At 44.5% G+C, this 15,000-nt stretch overlaps 1 protein-coding gene across 4 annotated transcripts in view; it reads right to left on the bottom strand.

Moving 5' to 3' along the window:
- Window positions 1-15,000, bottom strand: part of LOC113802662 (nephrin-like) — a 192,317-nt gene that overhangs the window by 71,346 nt on the left and 105,971 nt on the right. For all 4 annotated transcript variants that reach the window (XM_070128026.1, XM_070128025.1, XM_070128024.1 and 1 more), the window contains exon 4: window positions 3,475-3,627. In XM_070128026.1, the coding sequence (XP_069984127.1) occupies window positions 3,475-3,627 (153 nt within the window). The remainder of the gene's footprint in view (window positions 1-3,474; window positions 3,628-15,000) is intronic.

Consider the following 15,000-nt stretch of genomic DNA (forward strand, 5'->3'; position numbering starts at 1 on the left):
AACACCTTCCACAGAGCTCTTACAGACGCCCCGGCTCAGAGCGTTCCATCATCTGTCTTGTTCCACCTCTCCTTTCCCCCTCGCCCTCCTCTCTAACCTTCCCCTCTCTTTCTTCACCACTCCCTTTCTCCTCCGTCTCTCACTCTTTACCACTCCCTTTCACCTCTCCCTCTCCGTCTTCACCACTCCTCTTCCCCTCCCCTCCTCCCTCGTCACCACCCCCTTCCCCTCCTTATGTCTCCTCTCTCCCTCTCCACCCTCCCCCTCTTAACCTCCACACCCTTAAGCAGTCCTGTGACACAAACTGATAACTACACTATTGAGACCAGATCGCCGTCTCGCCGATAAAGATGGCCCTTCTGCGACACTGATAAACAACTTGCGATGATGCGGTGTTATATAAATGGGAGGTGGGTTTAGAGGAGGCTAATAAATGTAATGGCTTGATTTGACGGTGTCATATTTTCGATTTTTTTCTCTTTTTTTTTCAAACGCGTCGCGAGTCTCGGCACGGGTAAGAACCGCCTCGGAATCTCGGAAGACGATTTTTCTTGTCGTTCTGGGAGACAATTTATTTCTAAGGATTAATCTCATGTTGATCGCATCACGGGCCCGGCCCAGGGGAGCGCGTCGCCAGCATTACGCCAGCTGAAACATGGGCCCAAGGGAGGTGTGGAGGGAGGATGGACAAGATGCGATTATCATTTAAATTAACAAAATTACCTTTTTGTGAATAAGCCAAAAGTCCTTTTGATGGTCATCATAATATGAAGTTGATCTTATCGCTAAATCCCCGTCTTTGTTTGTCTACTCTCTCTCTCTTTCTCTCTCTCTCTCTCTCTCTCTCTCTCTCTCTCTCTCTCTCTCTCTCTCTCTCTCTCTCTCTCTCTCTCTCTCTCTCTCTCTCTCTCTCTCTCTCTTCCTCACACACACACGTCTATATGTGTGTATGTGCGTGTATACATGTGTGTGCCGCAGGAGGCGTCCGGGATCCGGGAATACGTTTCGGGTGACAGCGCGTCGGTCAGAGGATCTCGCGCCTTAGGTCGCATCAGCGCGGATCCCTCGGGCAATGACGACCTGTCTCTTCGGGTCCTCAGTAATATATACCAGCGAGACAAACCCATAAGCAAACGCGTCTACGGATGGCGGAGGAGGCCGAAGAAGTCCTCGCACTGCGGCCGCCTGTCGCCCTGCTGGAGGCGCCCCACATATATTCTCACGTCAATGTGCTACTTTTAGTTTATCTAGTATCGTTATTCTTTCACACACAGACACACACACACATATATATGTATACACACACACACACATATATATATACATATACATATACATATACATATACATATACATATACATACATACATATATATATATACATATATATATATATATATATATATATATATATATATATATATATATATATATATATATATATAAATGAAAGCGAAAGCAGACCAACTAGCAAACAGCCGCCGAATCGACGACGCCTTTGCAGCAGGACAGGAATCTCGCTCAAGACGGCTTCCCGCGGCGCGCTCTGCGTCGCCTCCAGCAATCCGCACTCAACAGTAATTATATTATTATTTCATAGTCGATTGAAAGCCCGGTCATTAAGCTTTGTCGTCCCTCTTAACATTTTCATAGCGACATGCCATTAATCATGTTGCTGTTAATCTACATAATGCTAACGCGATTTTAGAGATGGTTTGGCAAAAAAAAAGGAAAAGAACACAAAGAGAACAGGAGAACACGGAAGCCCCGGGTGATGGAAACCGTGCGGGTCAGAAAAGCGAAGAGAAAGAGCAGGAAGGAAAGAGGGAAGCGGAGGAGAGAATCAAATGCGGTGCGAACGGAAAGGAAGGAGCGAGAGGAGACTAAAGGTTGTAAAGAGTAGACACGCACACATACACAGATACGCACACAGACACGCACGTACACAAAATAGACACATTCACGTGTAATTTCAAACAGAAAGACGATAAAAAACGCCTCTTTCCACATAATTCTCATTTCACAAATAAAATACCTTTTCAGACCAAACAATAAATTCTAGTTTTTTTGTTCTTTCTAGTTTACAGTACATGAATGTCTAACATGTAGTTTAATTTGTCTCTGCTATCTACGTTGAATATTTTTCTTCTTTTTGGCTACAGGGAATACTTGACAATTTTATGGACCTTTCCGCCTTTTTTAAAAAGATTATTATAACTAAGACACACACACAGACACACACACAAACACACACACACACACTTTGTATGTGTCGCTTGGACACACAGGCAGCCGAAAAATTCTGAGGTGGAAATAAATCTAATTTATTATTTTTTTCGCTGACTCTACTTGCTTCACTCACTGTCTATCAAAATTATCTATAAATGGGTAGAAACTCACAAAAATAATAAAATTCAGGAAAAAAATCTGAACAGCGGTTATTAATAAATCTTTCATTGGATAAAGAAATTTAACACTCTCACTCTAATTCTATTTATCTCTACTTTCCCACTCTCCCCAACTCTTTACTTTCTCTCCCTCTCGTTTCATCTACTCTTCTCTCTCTTTCCCTTTCTCGCTCCTCCTCCCTCTCCCTTCCTACCAATCCAAATCCCTCTCCCTGACTCTCCTTCCTTGTTCTCCGCCCATTCACATTCCCACTCTCACTCCCTCTCATTTTCTCTCTCGCCACCCTATCCTTCCATATCTCACACACATTCTCTCCATTTCCTTCATTGTCTCCCTCTCCCCTTCTCTCCTTCCTTCCCTTCCTCTCTCTTTTCCCTACACTCCCCCCCTCTCCTTCCTTCCCTTCCCTTCTCTCCTTCCTTCCCTCCCTCTTCCCTTCCTTCCCTCCCCTCTCTCCCCTTCCCTTCCCTCCCTCCCTCTCCCTTCCTTTCCTCTCCCTTTCCTATTCCTTCCCTTCCTCTCCCCTTCCTTCCTTCCCTCCCTCTCCCTTTCCCATTCCTTCTCTTCCTCTCCCCTTCCTTCCTTCCCTCCCTCTCCCCTTCCTTCCTTCGCTCCCCCTCCCCTTCCTTCCTTCTCTTCCTCTCCCCTTCCTTCCTTCCCTCCCTCTCCCCTTCCTTCCTTCGGTCCCCCTCCCCTTCCTTCCTTCCCTCCCTCTCCCTCCGCCCCGACGCGCATGAGGCCCCATTCACTCCGTCTGGATCACGTTTGCTTGACTACGCATTACGCGCATGCATGTCCGCCTTTCAGCCTTCCTCCAACCGAGAAGTTCACAGGACTATTAAAGTTCACTCGTAGGAGAAATACAATCGGATACATCAGTGTTCAGTAACATTTCCTGTGCTAAAGTTATCCGAAATCCTCTGTTCTTACACATAATTACCGTGCATTCGTTTCGGTTGTTTTTTGATAAAGAAGGAAGAAAAAAGAAGAATGAAGATTCGTCCCACTTCGACCCCGAGTGGTTGCAGAAGTTCTGTGCTCCTTGAGACGAGCGCCACCTCTTACCTAAGTGTATCTCCTCGTTGTTCTTGTACCAGCGGACCATCGCGACGGGCTTGGCGTCCTCCACCTGGCACTCGAGGGTGATTTCTTCGCCTTCGTTGACCTCTATGACCTCCTCGCGGCCTCGTCCCAGGAGTTCGATGCTCGTCGGAGCCACTGTCAAGGAATAAAAGGGAAAGGTGAGTCCAACTTCTCGAGAGGGCGAAGAAAAAGAAACAAACCTTGTTTCTCCTTAATATCTGTAAGCGGGAAAAAGATATATTGTTCTTCGTCTGCTACTTTCCGTTTCGAGAAATTTCATAAATAAGCGAAGTAACCCGAGCGAAACCCGAGGCCCCGAGATCCTCGGGAAGCATAAAGATCTTCCGATATTAAACTGACGCAGCTGATACCAATCATCCTTGAGGTAAAACACACCTGAAAAGAAGGCATAAATATTCTTGATTACGAGAGAGAGGAGGTATGAGAAGACCGGATCGATCGCCGAGTCACGGAAGGATGGGAGCGCGAGAAGAGGAGACGGACGCAGGATACAGCGAGGGAGGAGATTGGCGAGTTCGGCAGAGCGGAGAGCGATGGCCAGCGTTCCAGGCCGGGTTTTCCATCCCGCCGGGAATGGAAAAGGAAATCGCGAGGGAGAAAAGATGAAAGGCTGGGGAAAAAGTGGGATAAATACTCTAGAATACTATATTTCGGAACAGAAAGACAGAAAAAACGGTTTCCGTGAAAACCAATCACATGTATAAAAAAAATCAAATATCGATATAGTACGTTTCTTTAAGCAAACTATACGGAAGAAATGTCCGACAAAGATATCAGTCTTTTAAAAATCTCGTAAAACTCAGAACGAACAATAATTACCATGAAGAGAGAAATAAGACAAAAGTTCTCTAATTAGCGGTCGGTAAGCATTATGTGAGGCCGGAGAAAATGCTTCTGTGCCGGGACGAAAGTTGTGTTGAGCGAGCATCAGGGCGCAGATAACCCGCGCGCATATGTTTATATCTATCCGTGTGTATTATGGAGAGGGAGGGAGGAAAGTAGGGAAGGAGGGGGTTGAAAGAGGGAGGGAAGGGGAGGGGGGAGGGAGGGAGAGAGACGGAGGGAAGGAGGTAGGGTAGGTAAGGGGGAGGAAAGGAAGGTGGAAGAGCGCAAGAGGGAGGGAGTCGTTGAAGAACGATTGGAGCAGAGAAGGAGAGAGTAAACAACAAAGAGACAGAGAAGAGCTGCCGGAACTAGCAGAAAGTGAGTTAGTTCCGCCATTCTCCCGGCAAGGGCAAGACCGTCCCTGCCGAGTCCTGCAGGGGAGGCAGCAGCGGCCCCCTTCGTCACTCCCCCGGGGTGCCCCTTGAGTGATCACATTCAGCACCCGCTTGCGTATTGACTGACGGAGGAGGGCGGAGAGGCAGGGTCTAAGAGGCAGCAGAAGAGCCCAGAAGAGGCTACGACCTGGATCTCATATAATTGTTTTGGTAATGAGATTAACTAGCGAGTCGCGGTGTGCGAGAGGCGAGAGGGGAGACGAGGGGATGTAATCGAATTCAACTCCATAGCAAGTAGAAGGTTCAGATGATGGCGATCGCTGTAGACACACTCCATTCCCCTGCCTCTTATCTCCTCCTCTTTCTTTACCCTCTCTTCCTGTTCCTCTTTGGCTTTCCATTTTCTCCTTCCCGCCCTTGCCAATCAACATTTATCAGATTCACGCTCTAAATTTCTGACTATTCCGACACTTCTAATTCATTTTTTTGTCAGATGGCATTATCAAGAAACTTTGCCAGTTGGTCTCCTTAAACGCCCTGAAAAAAGATCTCTTAATTCCTTCATGGCAACTCATGAACCTCGTGACGTCACCTCGCAATTCTGTCATGACCCCTTTTGTGCAGTAAGGGATGTATCTTTGCTGTATTTGATTTATTTCTAACATTATAATAATATTCATTATTATCATTTCAATTATTGGAATCATTTTTATTACCATCATCATAATTATAATTATGATGATTATTATCACTATTATTATTAATATCATTATGATTATTATTATTACTACTATTATAATTATCATTATCATTATTATTAATATTATTACTACTATCATTATCATTATTATTATCATTACTGCTGCTATTAGCATCACCATCATCATCATCATCATTATCATTATCACTATCATCATCAATATCACCATCACAATTATTATCATCATCATTATGATAATCATCGTCATCATCACCACAACCATCATAATCATGATCATCACTCGCATTACCATAATCGCTTGCTGTGTCGATCCCAACTTTCTTTTCGGGTTTCCTTTTGGTCTTCAGAAGAGGAGAAAATGAAAAGAATTAATAAGCAAAGGTCAAGAGAGGGAGAAAAAAGGCTTATAATGAGTAAAGGGACGGAGAGGGGAAGAAAGGGATATTAAGGCTCCTGAAAAGAAGAGAGAAAAGAGGGGGAAATAAGCTCAGAAATATGAGAAGAAGAGCGATGAAATTGCAAGAAGAAGGCGAGACAAAGGGGAAAGGGGGGGAGAGGGGAGAGGAGGAGCGAGATAAGAGGGGAATAAATAAAGAGGCGAAGGGGGTGGAGTATGGTACGTACGAGGAAGAGGCAAAAAAAGAAGGGGTGGAGTAGGATAAGATAACATTAAAGAAAGAGGGAGAGGAAGGTACAGTAAGATAAAAGCAATGAACAAAAAAGAGCAGGGAGGAGCGAGGAAAAAAAGACCGGCAGAGAGAGGGAAAGGAAGAACTGAATGATAAGTGAGGGAAAAGGAAATAGAAGGAAGGATAATAATAACAGAGAAGAGGAGCAGGATAAGAAGGCAAGGGGCGCACAGAAGAAAGACGAGTCCTCCTTAATCTACCGATCTTGAGAGCGGGTTCCTTGGTCGCGCCCGCACGCCCGCACGTCGACGCCGCGTCTCGGTTACGGAAGAGAAGTACGGCGGACAAAAGATAAAGAATGGCATGAAGAGACGCAGACGAAGGAGATGGGGAAGGGGAGAAGGAGGAAGATGAAAGGGAGAACTGTGAGGGATGGAAGGGGGAGGTAAGAAAGGAAAAAAAGACGGGTGAAGGGGGAGCGAAGGAAATGGTAGGAAAGAGAGAGAGAGAGAGAGAGAGAGAGAGAGAGAGAGAAGAGAGAGAGAGAGAGAGAGAGAGAGAGAGAGAGAGAGAGAGAGAGAGAGAGAGAAAGAGAAAGAGAGAAAAGTCGAAACGATAGTTAGCCTGAACCAAATATAAACAACAGCTATAAGAAACAAGACAGAAAAAAACAGAAAACGAGAAAATGATTACCCACAGAAAGAGAGCAGAACATAAAAACAAAACTCAGTAAAAGAGAATAAGAAAAAAAGTAGGAACTGCCGAAGCAATGCAAGAAGAGAATAAACATGAAATACGCTTCATAGGGGAAAACATAAGAAATAAAAAATCAACAATGAGAAATGATGTTGTGGGAATCGAACTTCGTTACATGCAGGACGGAAATCAAAAGGTGTCAACAGAGCTCGCTTCAGAGGGTCAAGGTCAGGGTCAAGGTCAGGGCGATTATGAGGAGGGAATCTAGCAAGACCTCCACCCCTCACCCCTACCCGGAGACTGAAGAAAGGAAAAAAAGGAAAAAGAAAGGAAAATGTGAGGTGTCAAGCCATTTGGAGTTATTGCCAAAACAGAAAAAAAATCTGTTTGATCTAATATACTTTAAAGGAGATGGCAGGAAAAAATGAGGAAGAGAAGAGAGGAATAAAGAGGAAGAGAAAAGAAAAGAAGGGGAAAAAAGATGGCAAAGAAAAAGAGGAAGAGAGAGAGAGAGAGAGAGAGACAGAGAGAGAGAGAGAGAGAGAGAGAGAGAGAGAGAGAGAGAGAGAGAGAGAGAGAGAGAGAGAGAGAGAGAGAGAGAGAGAGAGAGAGAAGAGAGAGAGAGATATATATATATATATATATATATATATATATATATATAGAGAGAGAGAGAGAGAGAGAGAGAGAGAGAGAGATAAAAGAAAGAGAGAGAGAGGGTACAGCATGAAATAAAGAAGAAATAGGAAACGAAACATAAATCCGAAGAAAATCAAGGGTAAATAAATCCTTAATCCCGGAACAAATAAATGTGCGTTTGACTTTCCTTCCGAGTCTGAGAGGGTTACGAAGTTTGCACACAATAAGAAAAAAAAACTTCTGCTTCTGGGATTTTAAAGAAAGCTGCAACGTCAAAACAGAGCACAGTGGGGACATTCCCCCCCCCCCTCTTCTATTTTTCCTTTTCTTTCTCTATTCACTTTCATCGAGACTGTCTTTGTGTTTTCTTTCCTATTCTTCAATCTTCCCTTCCTTAGCCTTCTCACTGCCTCCCCACGAGTCCTACGCGGAAACCTTCTCAGCTCATTTCTCTTTTCTTCAAACTTCTATCTAAGTGACCTACAGTAAAACCTAAATCTTCAGCTCACTTTCCTTTCATTTAACTTCCTTCTACTTGAATTAACCTCCAAGAAAAGAAATGAAAAAAAGATGAAATCTTCATCTCTCTCGCCTTTCCTTCGACCTTCTTCTACCCACGCGACCTCCCCGCGATTCCTCTCCCTTCCTATTTTTGTTTTGTTGCTTTGTTAATCTATAAATCCTCGCCTCCGCCCTCTCCCTCCACCCGAGTGTCCTCCAGTCGCGATGGAGGGGTGGACGGGCGGAGATTTGGGTGGTGTGAAATTGGAGTGCAAATGGATTTTTCCCCTCTTCTGGCCGATCTCTCCTCCTCCCTCCTTCTCTCCCTCCCTCCCTCGCTCCCGCTTCCTTCCTTCCTTCCTTCCTTTAAAGCCAGAGAGAAAAAACGATTGTTTTTTTATATTTTTCTTATTCTCTCTTTCACTTCCCACTTTCTCTTGATTTTATTTCAAGGGCTCGAGAGGGGGAAGGTTTTGATTCATCTAAGTGTGTTTCTTTTTTACGGGGGAATAAGTTTTATTCATTAACATGCAAAATCACTTTTTGGAGGGGACTGGCAAACATTGGTCTATCTAATTTCACACAGAGACACATACATACATACACACACGCGTGCACACAAACAAACACGCAAGCACACACACAAACACACACAGACACACTCACACACACACACAAACACACACACACACACACACACACACAAACACACACGCACACGTGCAAACAAACACGCACACGCATACGCGGCGACACACACGCGAGTCAACAGGTCCACTGAAGTAACATTGGAAATCAATATCACCGAAAAGGGAAAAGAAAGTGAAATCTTCATACTAAAAAATAAAGACTTTCTGTAACTGCGGATTTCAAACTTTTCTGAAGGGAGTCCGGAGAGCCCCCCCCCCAAAAAAAAAAAAAAATGAATATAATTCCGTAGTCAGAGAAGAATAGATTAAATATTAATCCAAAAAATAACTTAATATTCGTTTAGAGCGTGCAGTATCTGTCTTATCATGTCATGCTTTCCGCGCTTTTTCTTTCTCGCGTCTCTTCTTTGTCTCTCTCTCTCTCTCTCTCTCTCTCTCTCTCTCTCTCTCTCTCTCTCTCTCTCTCTCTCTCTCTCTCTCTCTCTCTCTCTCTCTCTCTCTCTCTCTCTCTCCCCCTGGTATGCTGTGGTGTGATGTGGTATGAATTGATACTTAGGAATATGTGCGCCTGTTCGTATGTGCGTGCATGCGTCGTTCGTCCAATTACTTGTAGGCCCTTTAATCTTTATGATATATGGCCTCTTCCGACGTCGATATGCTTTTAATAACGGCGGCCATATGTTCTTTCCTCGGATGTTTGACAAAAAAAATGTAATCTATCCATTTCTTCGACAATAAAGGGAATGCCTTCATACCGCATTGGAAACCTCTCTCATATCTTCCAATGTTAGTAGAAGCGTTCCACAACCCTACCCCGCTCCTCCCTCTCCCCCTCCACCTCCCCCCCTCCCTTTCGTCTTCCCCAGCCTCCGCCGTCCTTGTCCAGCGCTACGTCCAGGTACACGGCATTGTCTTTGTGTCTCTTATCATCATTGTTTGCGTGCGAGCTCGGGTGACTCGGGATAATATAGTTCCTCCGATGGCCCCCCCTTCCCTCATCACCACCACGCCCCCCTCCTTCCAATCCCCATGATCCTACACAGTCACCTCATTGTTGTGATGCAGACGACGTCGTTGGCGTGGAGACGGACTAAAACATGGTTTCATTTATATCGAACACCGAAACTATTAATACAGCCTTTTCCCTCCAGCTGTATCTTATAAGCCGGGATAGGAGTGCGATAGAAAGGTGATACATGTAATCGCTATAAAGCACAGGAGAAATTTGACAATCAATGCGAAGCAAACCACTATTCCATTTTCGTAAAGTGTATGGACAAACGGATTGTGATGTACTTGGGGAAATCCACCGAGCACAAAAATGCCCGCCCTCGCGTCTGCGCCCGTCCGAGACGCCCGCCGCAATTGTAAACCGTCGGACTCAATTTTTCCCCACATTCGTTCTCATCGAATAGAATTGGAATTAGTTGTTGAAGGCTCGGAGGGAAACAAAAGTCTGGTCGGGAGCGTCGGCAGCGATCCGGAACGTAAGCGACCGCTTCGGCTGCTCATGCTCGCTTCAGTCTGGAGTGGATGGATTAATTCACTAGACGATCAGGCCCGAGGAAATAGATAGAAAGAAGGGGAAAAAAGTCTGGAAATATAAATGGACGGCCTTTTTTGTGGCGTACAATTTCGTAACACATTTCTTTGACTAAGTTTGGGCGAGTTTGTTCGTGTTTACACATGAGGGGAATGAAGTTCGCTGAAAACATTAGGAGTGATATTCCGCCGAGTCTGAAAACAGGAGGATTATATCAATATTCAGTGCACAGACGGACATAAAGAGACCTGAGATAGGTAGGCTCAAGAGTCTTACAGAGAGAAAAGATATCTCTAACCTTTAAAATTCTTCGTGTAAATCCGAACGGGAAGATTCACCCATATACGATAATTAAAAGGCAGAGGAAAGGAAAATGCCCGGGGAATTCTCGTTCACCGGGAAGGCATAAATAAAATGCTGTTCTAATATCCCTCGGCAAGTAAACATCTGCAGCCGCCCTTACCTTTGCAAAGAACCTCCAACAATGGAGACATTTCTCGCGCTTAAAGCCTTCTTACCAAGACTCAAAATACCGTACAGCAGTCATAAGCTGTTTTCGTATTTTCTGAAATATGACCCTCGATAAATATCTTATCGAAGGTGATGTCGTTGCTAAAATTTGACATGCGACGCGGTCCTCCTTGAGGCAGTTGTTATTGGTTTGTATTCCTCCGGTTTCAATAAATATATTTTGTGAGAACCGGAGCGGGTGATCGTCGAAAGGGAGAGAGGCAGAGAGGTGGGAGAAGCAGTGGGAAGAGGAAGAAATCGTGAGGCGAGAGGGAGAGAGGCGGAGAGGGAGGAGAAGCAGGAGGGAAGAGAAAGAAATCGTGAGGCGAGAGGGAAAGCGTGTCAAAAGAAGTGGGGAGAATGGGAAGGAGGCTCAATGCAGACGAAAGCGGAGAAGGGAGACGCGGGCGAGGGAAGCGAAAGGAAGTGACGACGGAGGCGTGAGTGAAAATAGGAGGGAGGAAGAGGCGAGGACAGGAGCGATGGCGAGACGGAGATGGAGAAAGTAATAACGGAGCAGGAAGGAAACGATAGAGCGCAAGAGATAAAAATATGTAGGCGAGATGTTAGGTCGAGATGGCATTTCAAAAATGGAAAGAAAAGTTGGGAAATACGTCCAGCTGCGGCGCCACTTGATGAATACAAAGACAAAACAGCATCAGATAAACCCATCTGGCTCCCCCTATCCGCACGAGAACAGAACGATCATCAAAAACAAAATGCGTAGAGCTGATCCAAAAAGACGGATAACGCCCCTTAGCTCCCGCAGCCCCAGACGCTCTCCTCTTCTCCTTCCTTCCTTCTTCTCCTCCGCCCACTGCTCCTTCGTCGGCGTCTGGGCGCAGGAGCATGTGAGGGGAGGATTTATAATTATTCATAGAGCTTGATTATTTAGCCCAGAGGCATTCACCGTAGCGTGTGTGTGGTGCGCTCATCAAAAGTTTGCTCCTGCACTGAATATTTTTTTATTGACTGGCGGAAATATAGTGCCTTTGTTTGTTTGTTTACTCGTTTTTTTTCGTGGGAATAAATATGCATACATACATACATACATACATACATATATATATATATATATATATATATATATATATATATATATATATATATATATATATATGCATTAACTTACGCACAAATACATTTCATATTTAACTAGAGGGAGAGAAAAAGAGATAGAGGATACACACACACACATACAGAGAGAGAGAGAATGAGAGAGAGAGAGAGAGAGAGAGAATGAAAGAGAGAGAGAGAGAGAGAGAGAATGAAAGAGAGAGAGAGAGAGAGAGAGAGAATGAAAGAGAGAGAGAGAGAGAGAGAGAAAGAGAGAGAGAGAGAGAGAGAGAGGGGGGGGGGAGGGGGGAGGGGAGAGGGGAAGAGGGAGAGAGAGAGAGGGAAAGAAACAAAGACAGAAAGAGAAAGAGAGCAGAAAGAAATACAGAGAGAGAGAAAAAATAAATAAGGATCAGACGAAGCCACAAACAGAAAGAAAAGACACAGAGACCGAGAACGAGAAAGGGACCGAAAGAGACAGACGGACAAAAAGATCCAGACCAAGAATTACACGCATCTGGCGGGCACAGAAGTCGAGGCCAAGACGAATGGAAAAGGCCGCTCGAAGTGATATAGAGTGACAAGGTATTTGTCCGAAAACACTATGAGGAAAACGGTGATTTACTGCCTCTTCCTCGTTCACATAAAAAAGGGAAGAGAAAAAAAGGAAGACAAAAATAGGAGACAGAAAAAAAGGTGTGAAAAGGTCGTGGTGTTTTTGACACTGAGCGAAGACATTGGCTGTTTCTTCCCCTGAGGGCTTCCGAAATGATGTTAAGGGCTTATATACCAAAGTCTAAAAGATGTTGCTCTTTCTGGAGAGGAAAAGGGGAGAGATAGATAGTTAGAATACTCTGACTGACGGATGAATTGAGAGAGAGAGAGATAGATAGATAGATAGATAGAGAGAGAGAGAGAGAGAGAGAGAGAGAGAGAGAGAGAGAGAGAGAGAGAGAGAGAGAGAGACAGAGAGAGAGAGAGAGAGAGAAGAGAGAAAGAGAGAAAGAGAGAGAGAAGAGAGAGAAGAGAGAGAGAGAGAGAGAGAGAGAGAGAGAGAGAGAGAGAGAGAGAGAGAGAGAGAGAGAGAGAGAGAGAGAGAGAGAGTAAGAAAGAAGAGAGAGAGAAAGAAGAGAGAGAGAGAGAGAGAGAGAGAGAGAGAGAGAAGAGAGAGAGAGAGTAAGAAAGAAAGAAAGAGAAGAAAGAGAGAGAGAGAGAGAGAGAGAGAGAGAAGAGAGAGAGTAGTGGTAGAGTGGTGAGAGAGAGAGAGAGAGAGAGAGAGGTGATGAGTGGTGAGTGAGTGAGTGAGTGAGAGAGAGAGAGAGAGAGGGAGAGAGAAAGAGAGAGAGAGAGAGAGAGAGAGAGAGAGAGAGAGAAATAATTAGTCTGTAGATAACCTTCAGATTACTTTCTTGGCAAAATGTCGTTTCCAAAAAGGAACTCCATAAATCAATATTTCAAGCTTCAATTCCATTATAAACTTTTATACTTTGGAATTTCGGCCTAAATTGCAAGCGGATTATAAATAGCCCATCACCTTCGTGAGCAATAATTCACTTTCGTCATTAAAAGAGAAGGGAGAGAGAGAGAGAGAGAGAGAGAGAGAGAGAGAGAGAGAGAGAGAGAGAGAGAGAGAGAGAGATTTAAAACCTATTTTATGCGTTCATTAGAATTTCATTTCCTTACTATTAAAGATTTTCCTCTTCCAAGATCATTCTTACTCCTCGCTGTCCTTGCTTTAACCGCCTTAATTTTCCATTTCATATCTTCCGAAAATGATGGATATTATTTCACTTGAATTCACGGTTTATGTCTCTCTCCTTTTCCCACTTTTAATTCCCATTCTCATCATTTTTCTTCTTCTTCATTGTCCCTTCCTTCTTCCCAGCTCCATTCCTGACTACAATAGCCTATTTTCCTTTTTAGTAATTCCTCCTTTCTAGCTTCTCTCACTCCTTCCTCGCTTTAATTCAACTTTTTTACTTGCTGTGCTTTTCTGCTTTCTTCTTCCTTAGTCTGGTTTTTATCTATTTTGCATTTCTTTTGTTCTCTCTTTATTCGCCTTCCTCCCCTATTCAGCCTCGTTCGCTAAGAGGTTATATATGATTTTCTAAATGTTATTTTTGGCGTTCATCACTTCCTTATGATTTACATGTTAAAGAATCATAATCACACACACACAGACACACACTTATATATACATACATACATACATACACACACACACACACACACACACACACACACACACACACACACACACACACACACACACATATATATATTTATATATATATATATTTATATATATATTTGTGTGTGTGTGTGTGTGTGTGTGTGTGTGTGTGTGTGTGTGTGTGTGTGTATGTATGTATGTATGTATGTATGTATGTATGTATGTATGTATGTATGTATGTATGTATGTATATAATATCAGTATGGAGACAGTTATCTTAATGGCGATAGTGATGTGATGACGATCATGACTACACTGGAGGCAAAAATACCGTCATCAAACAAGGAAACAAGCAAACCCAGGCAGCCACCAGAGAGAGCTCCAAAGCAATATTTTGCCTCGCACATCGTTCCATCGCAAGGGAGGAGCGTGAAGCGAGGCTGGGCTACACATTAGAAAGCGCCTCCCTTCATTTGGCCCGTGTGCACTGTCCTGTTCTAGGCTCTGAGCTTGAAAACCATGGCAGACACCCACGAAAAGACCCTCTCCTGTCATGTGTGGCTTTGTAGTTTCAAAGTAACATAGACAAAAGTCAAATGGTTGTCTTCTAAAGACTAATAATCTGCTTGTAATAACGAACCGCGACAGACGACGTAGCTTGCCATGCCCATCAATCAGGCCTTGGAGTCGCGAAACTTATGAGGCGGAAAGACCCGGCCCCGCGAGGGCGTTCGGTCGCCAGGGCCATGGCGACGACTCTCCTGGCTGTGAGTGTCGTCGGCGGCGATTCCGACTACTTTGGCGTTGGTCAATCGTACGGGAAACTGAGAACTGATTGGTGCGGGCAGTGGCGCCGATAAAACTGATTCTGACGCCGTTGATGCCTGACTCGCGCCCACCGCAGGATGCGTGGAGCAGCAAGTGGCACAGCGAGCCAATCCGCCCGGTCCCCGTTCCCCTCGCGAGCCCTTCCTGCCGCGCACAAACACGGAAAGACTGGTTCATGATCAATTTCCAGTCGAGGGAAAAATGTAATTCAATTGTAAGCTCACTTGACCAATCAGGGGTCGCGCGTTTTATCTGCTTCTTTGTTTTACCACACTCACACGGCGTGTCAGACTTTACTATTTTCCATCGCATTCATTTCGA

The sequence above is a fragment of the Penaeus vannamei genome, chromosome 12 (genome assembly GCF_042767895.1).
Source record: "Penaeus vannamei isolate JL-2024 chromosome 12, ASM4276789v1, whole genome shotgun sequence".
NCBI lineage: Eukaryota > Metazoa > Arthropoda > Malacostraca > Decapoda > Penaeidae > Penaeus > Penaeus vannamei.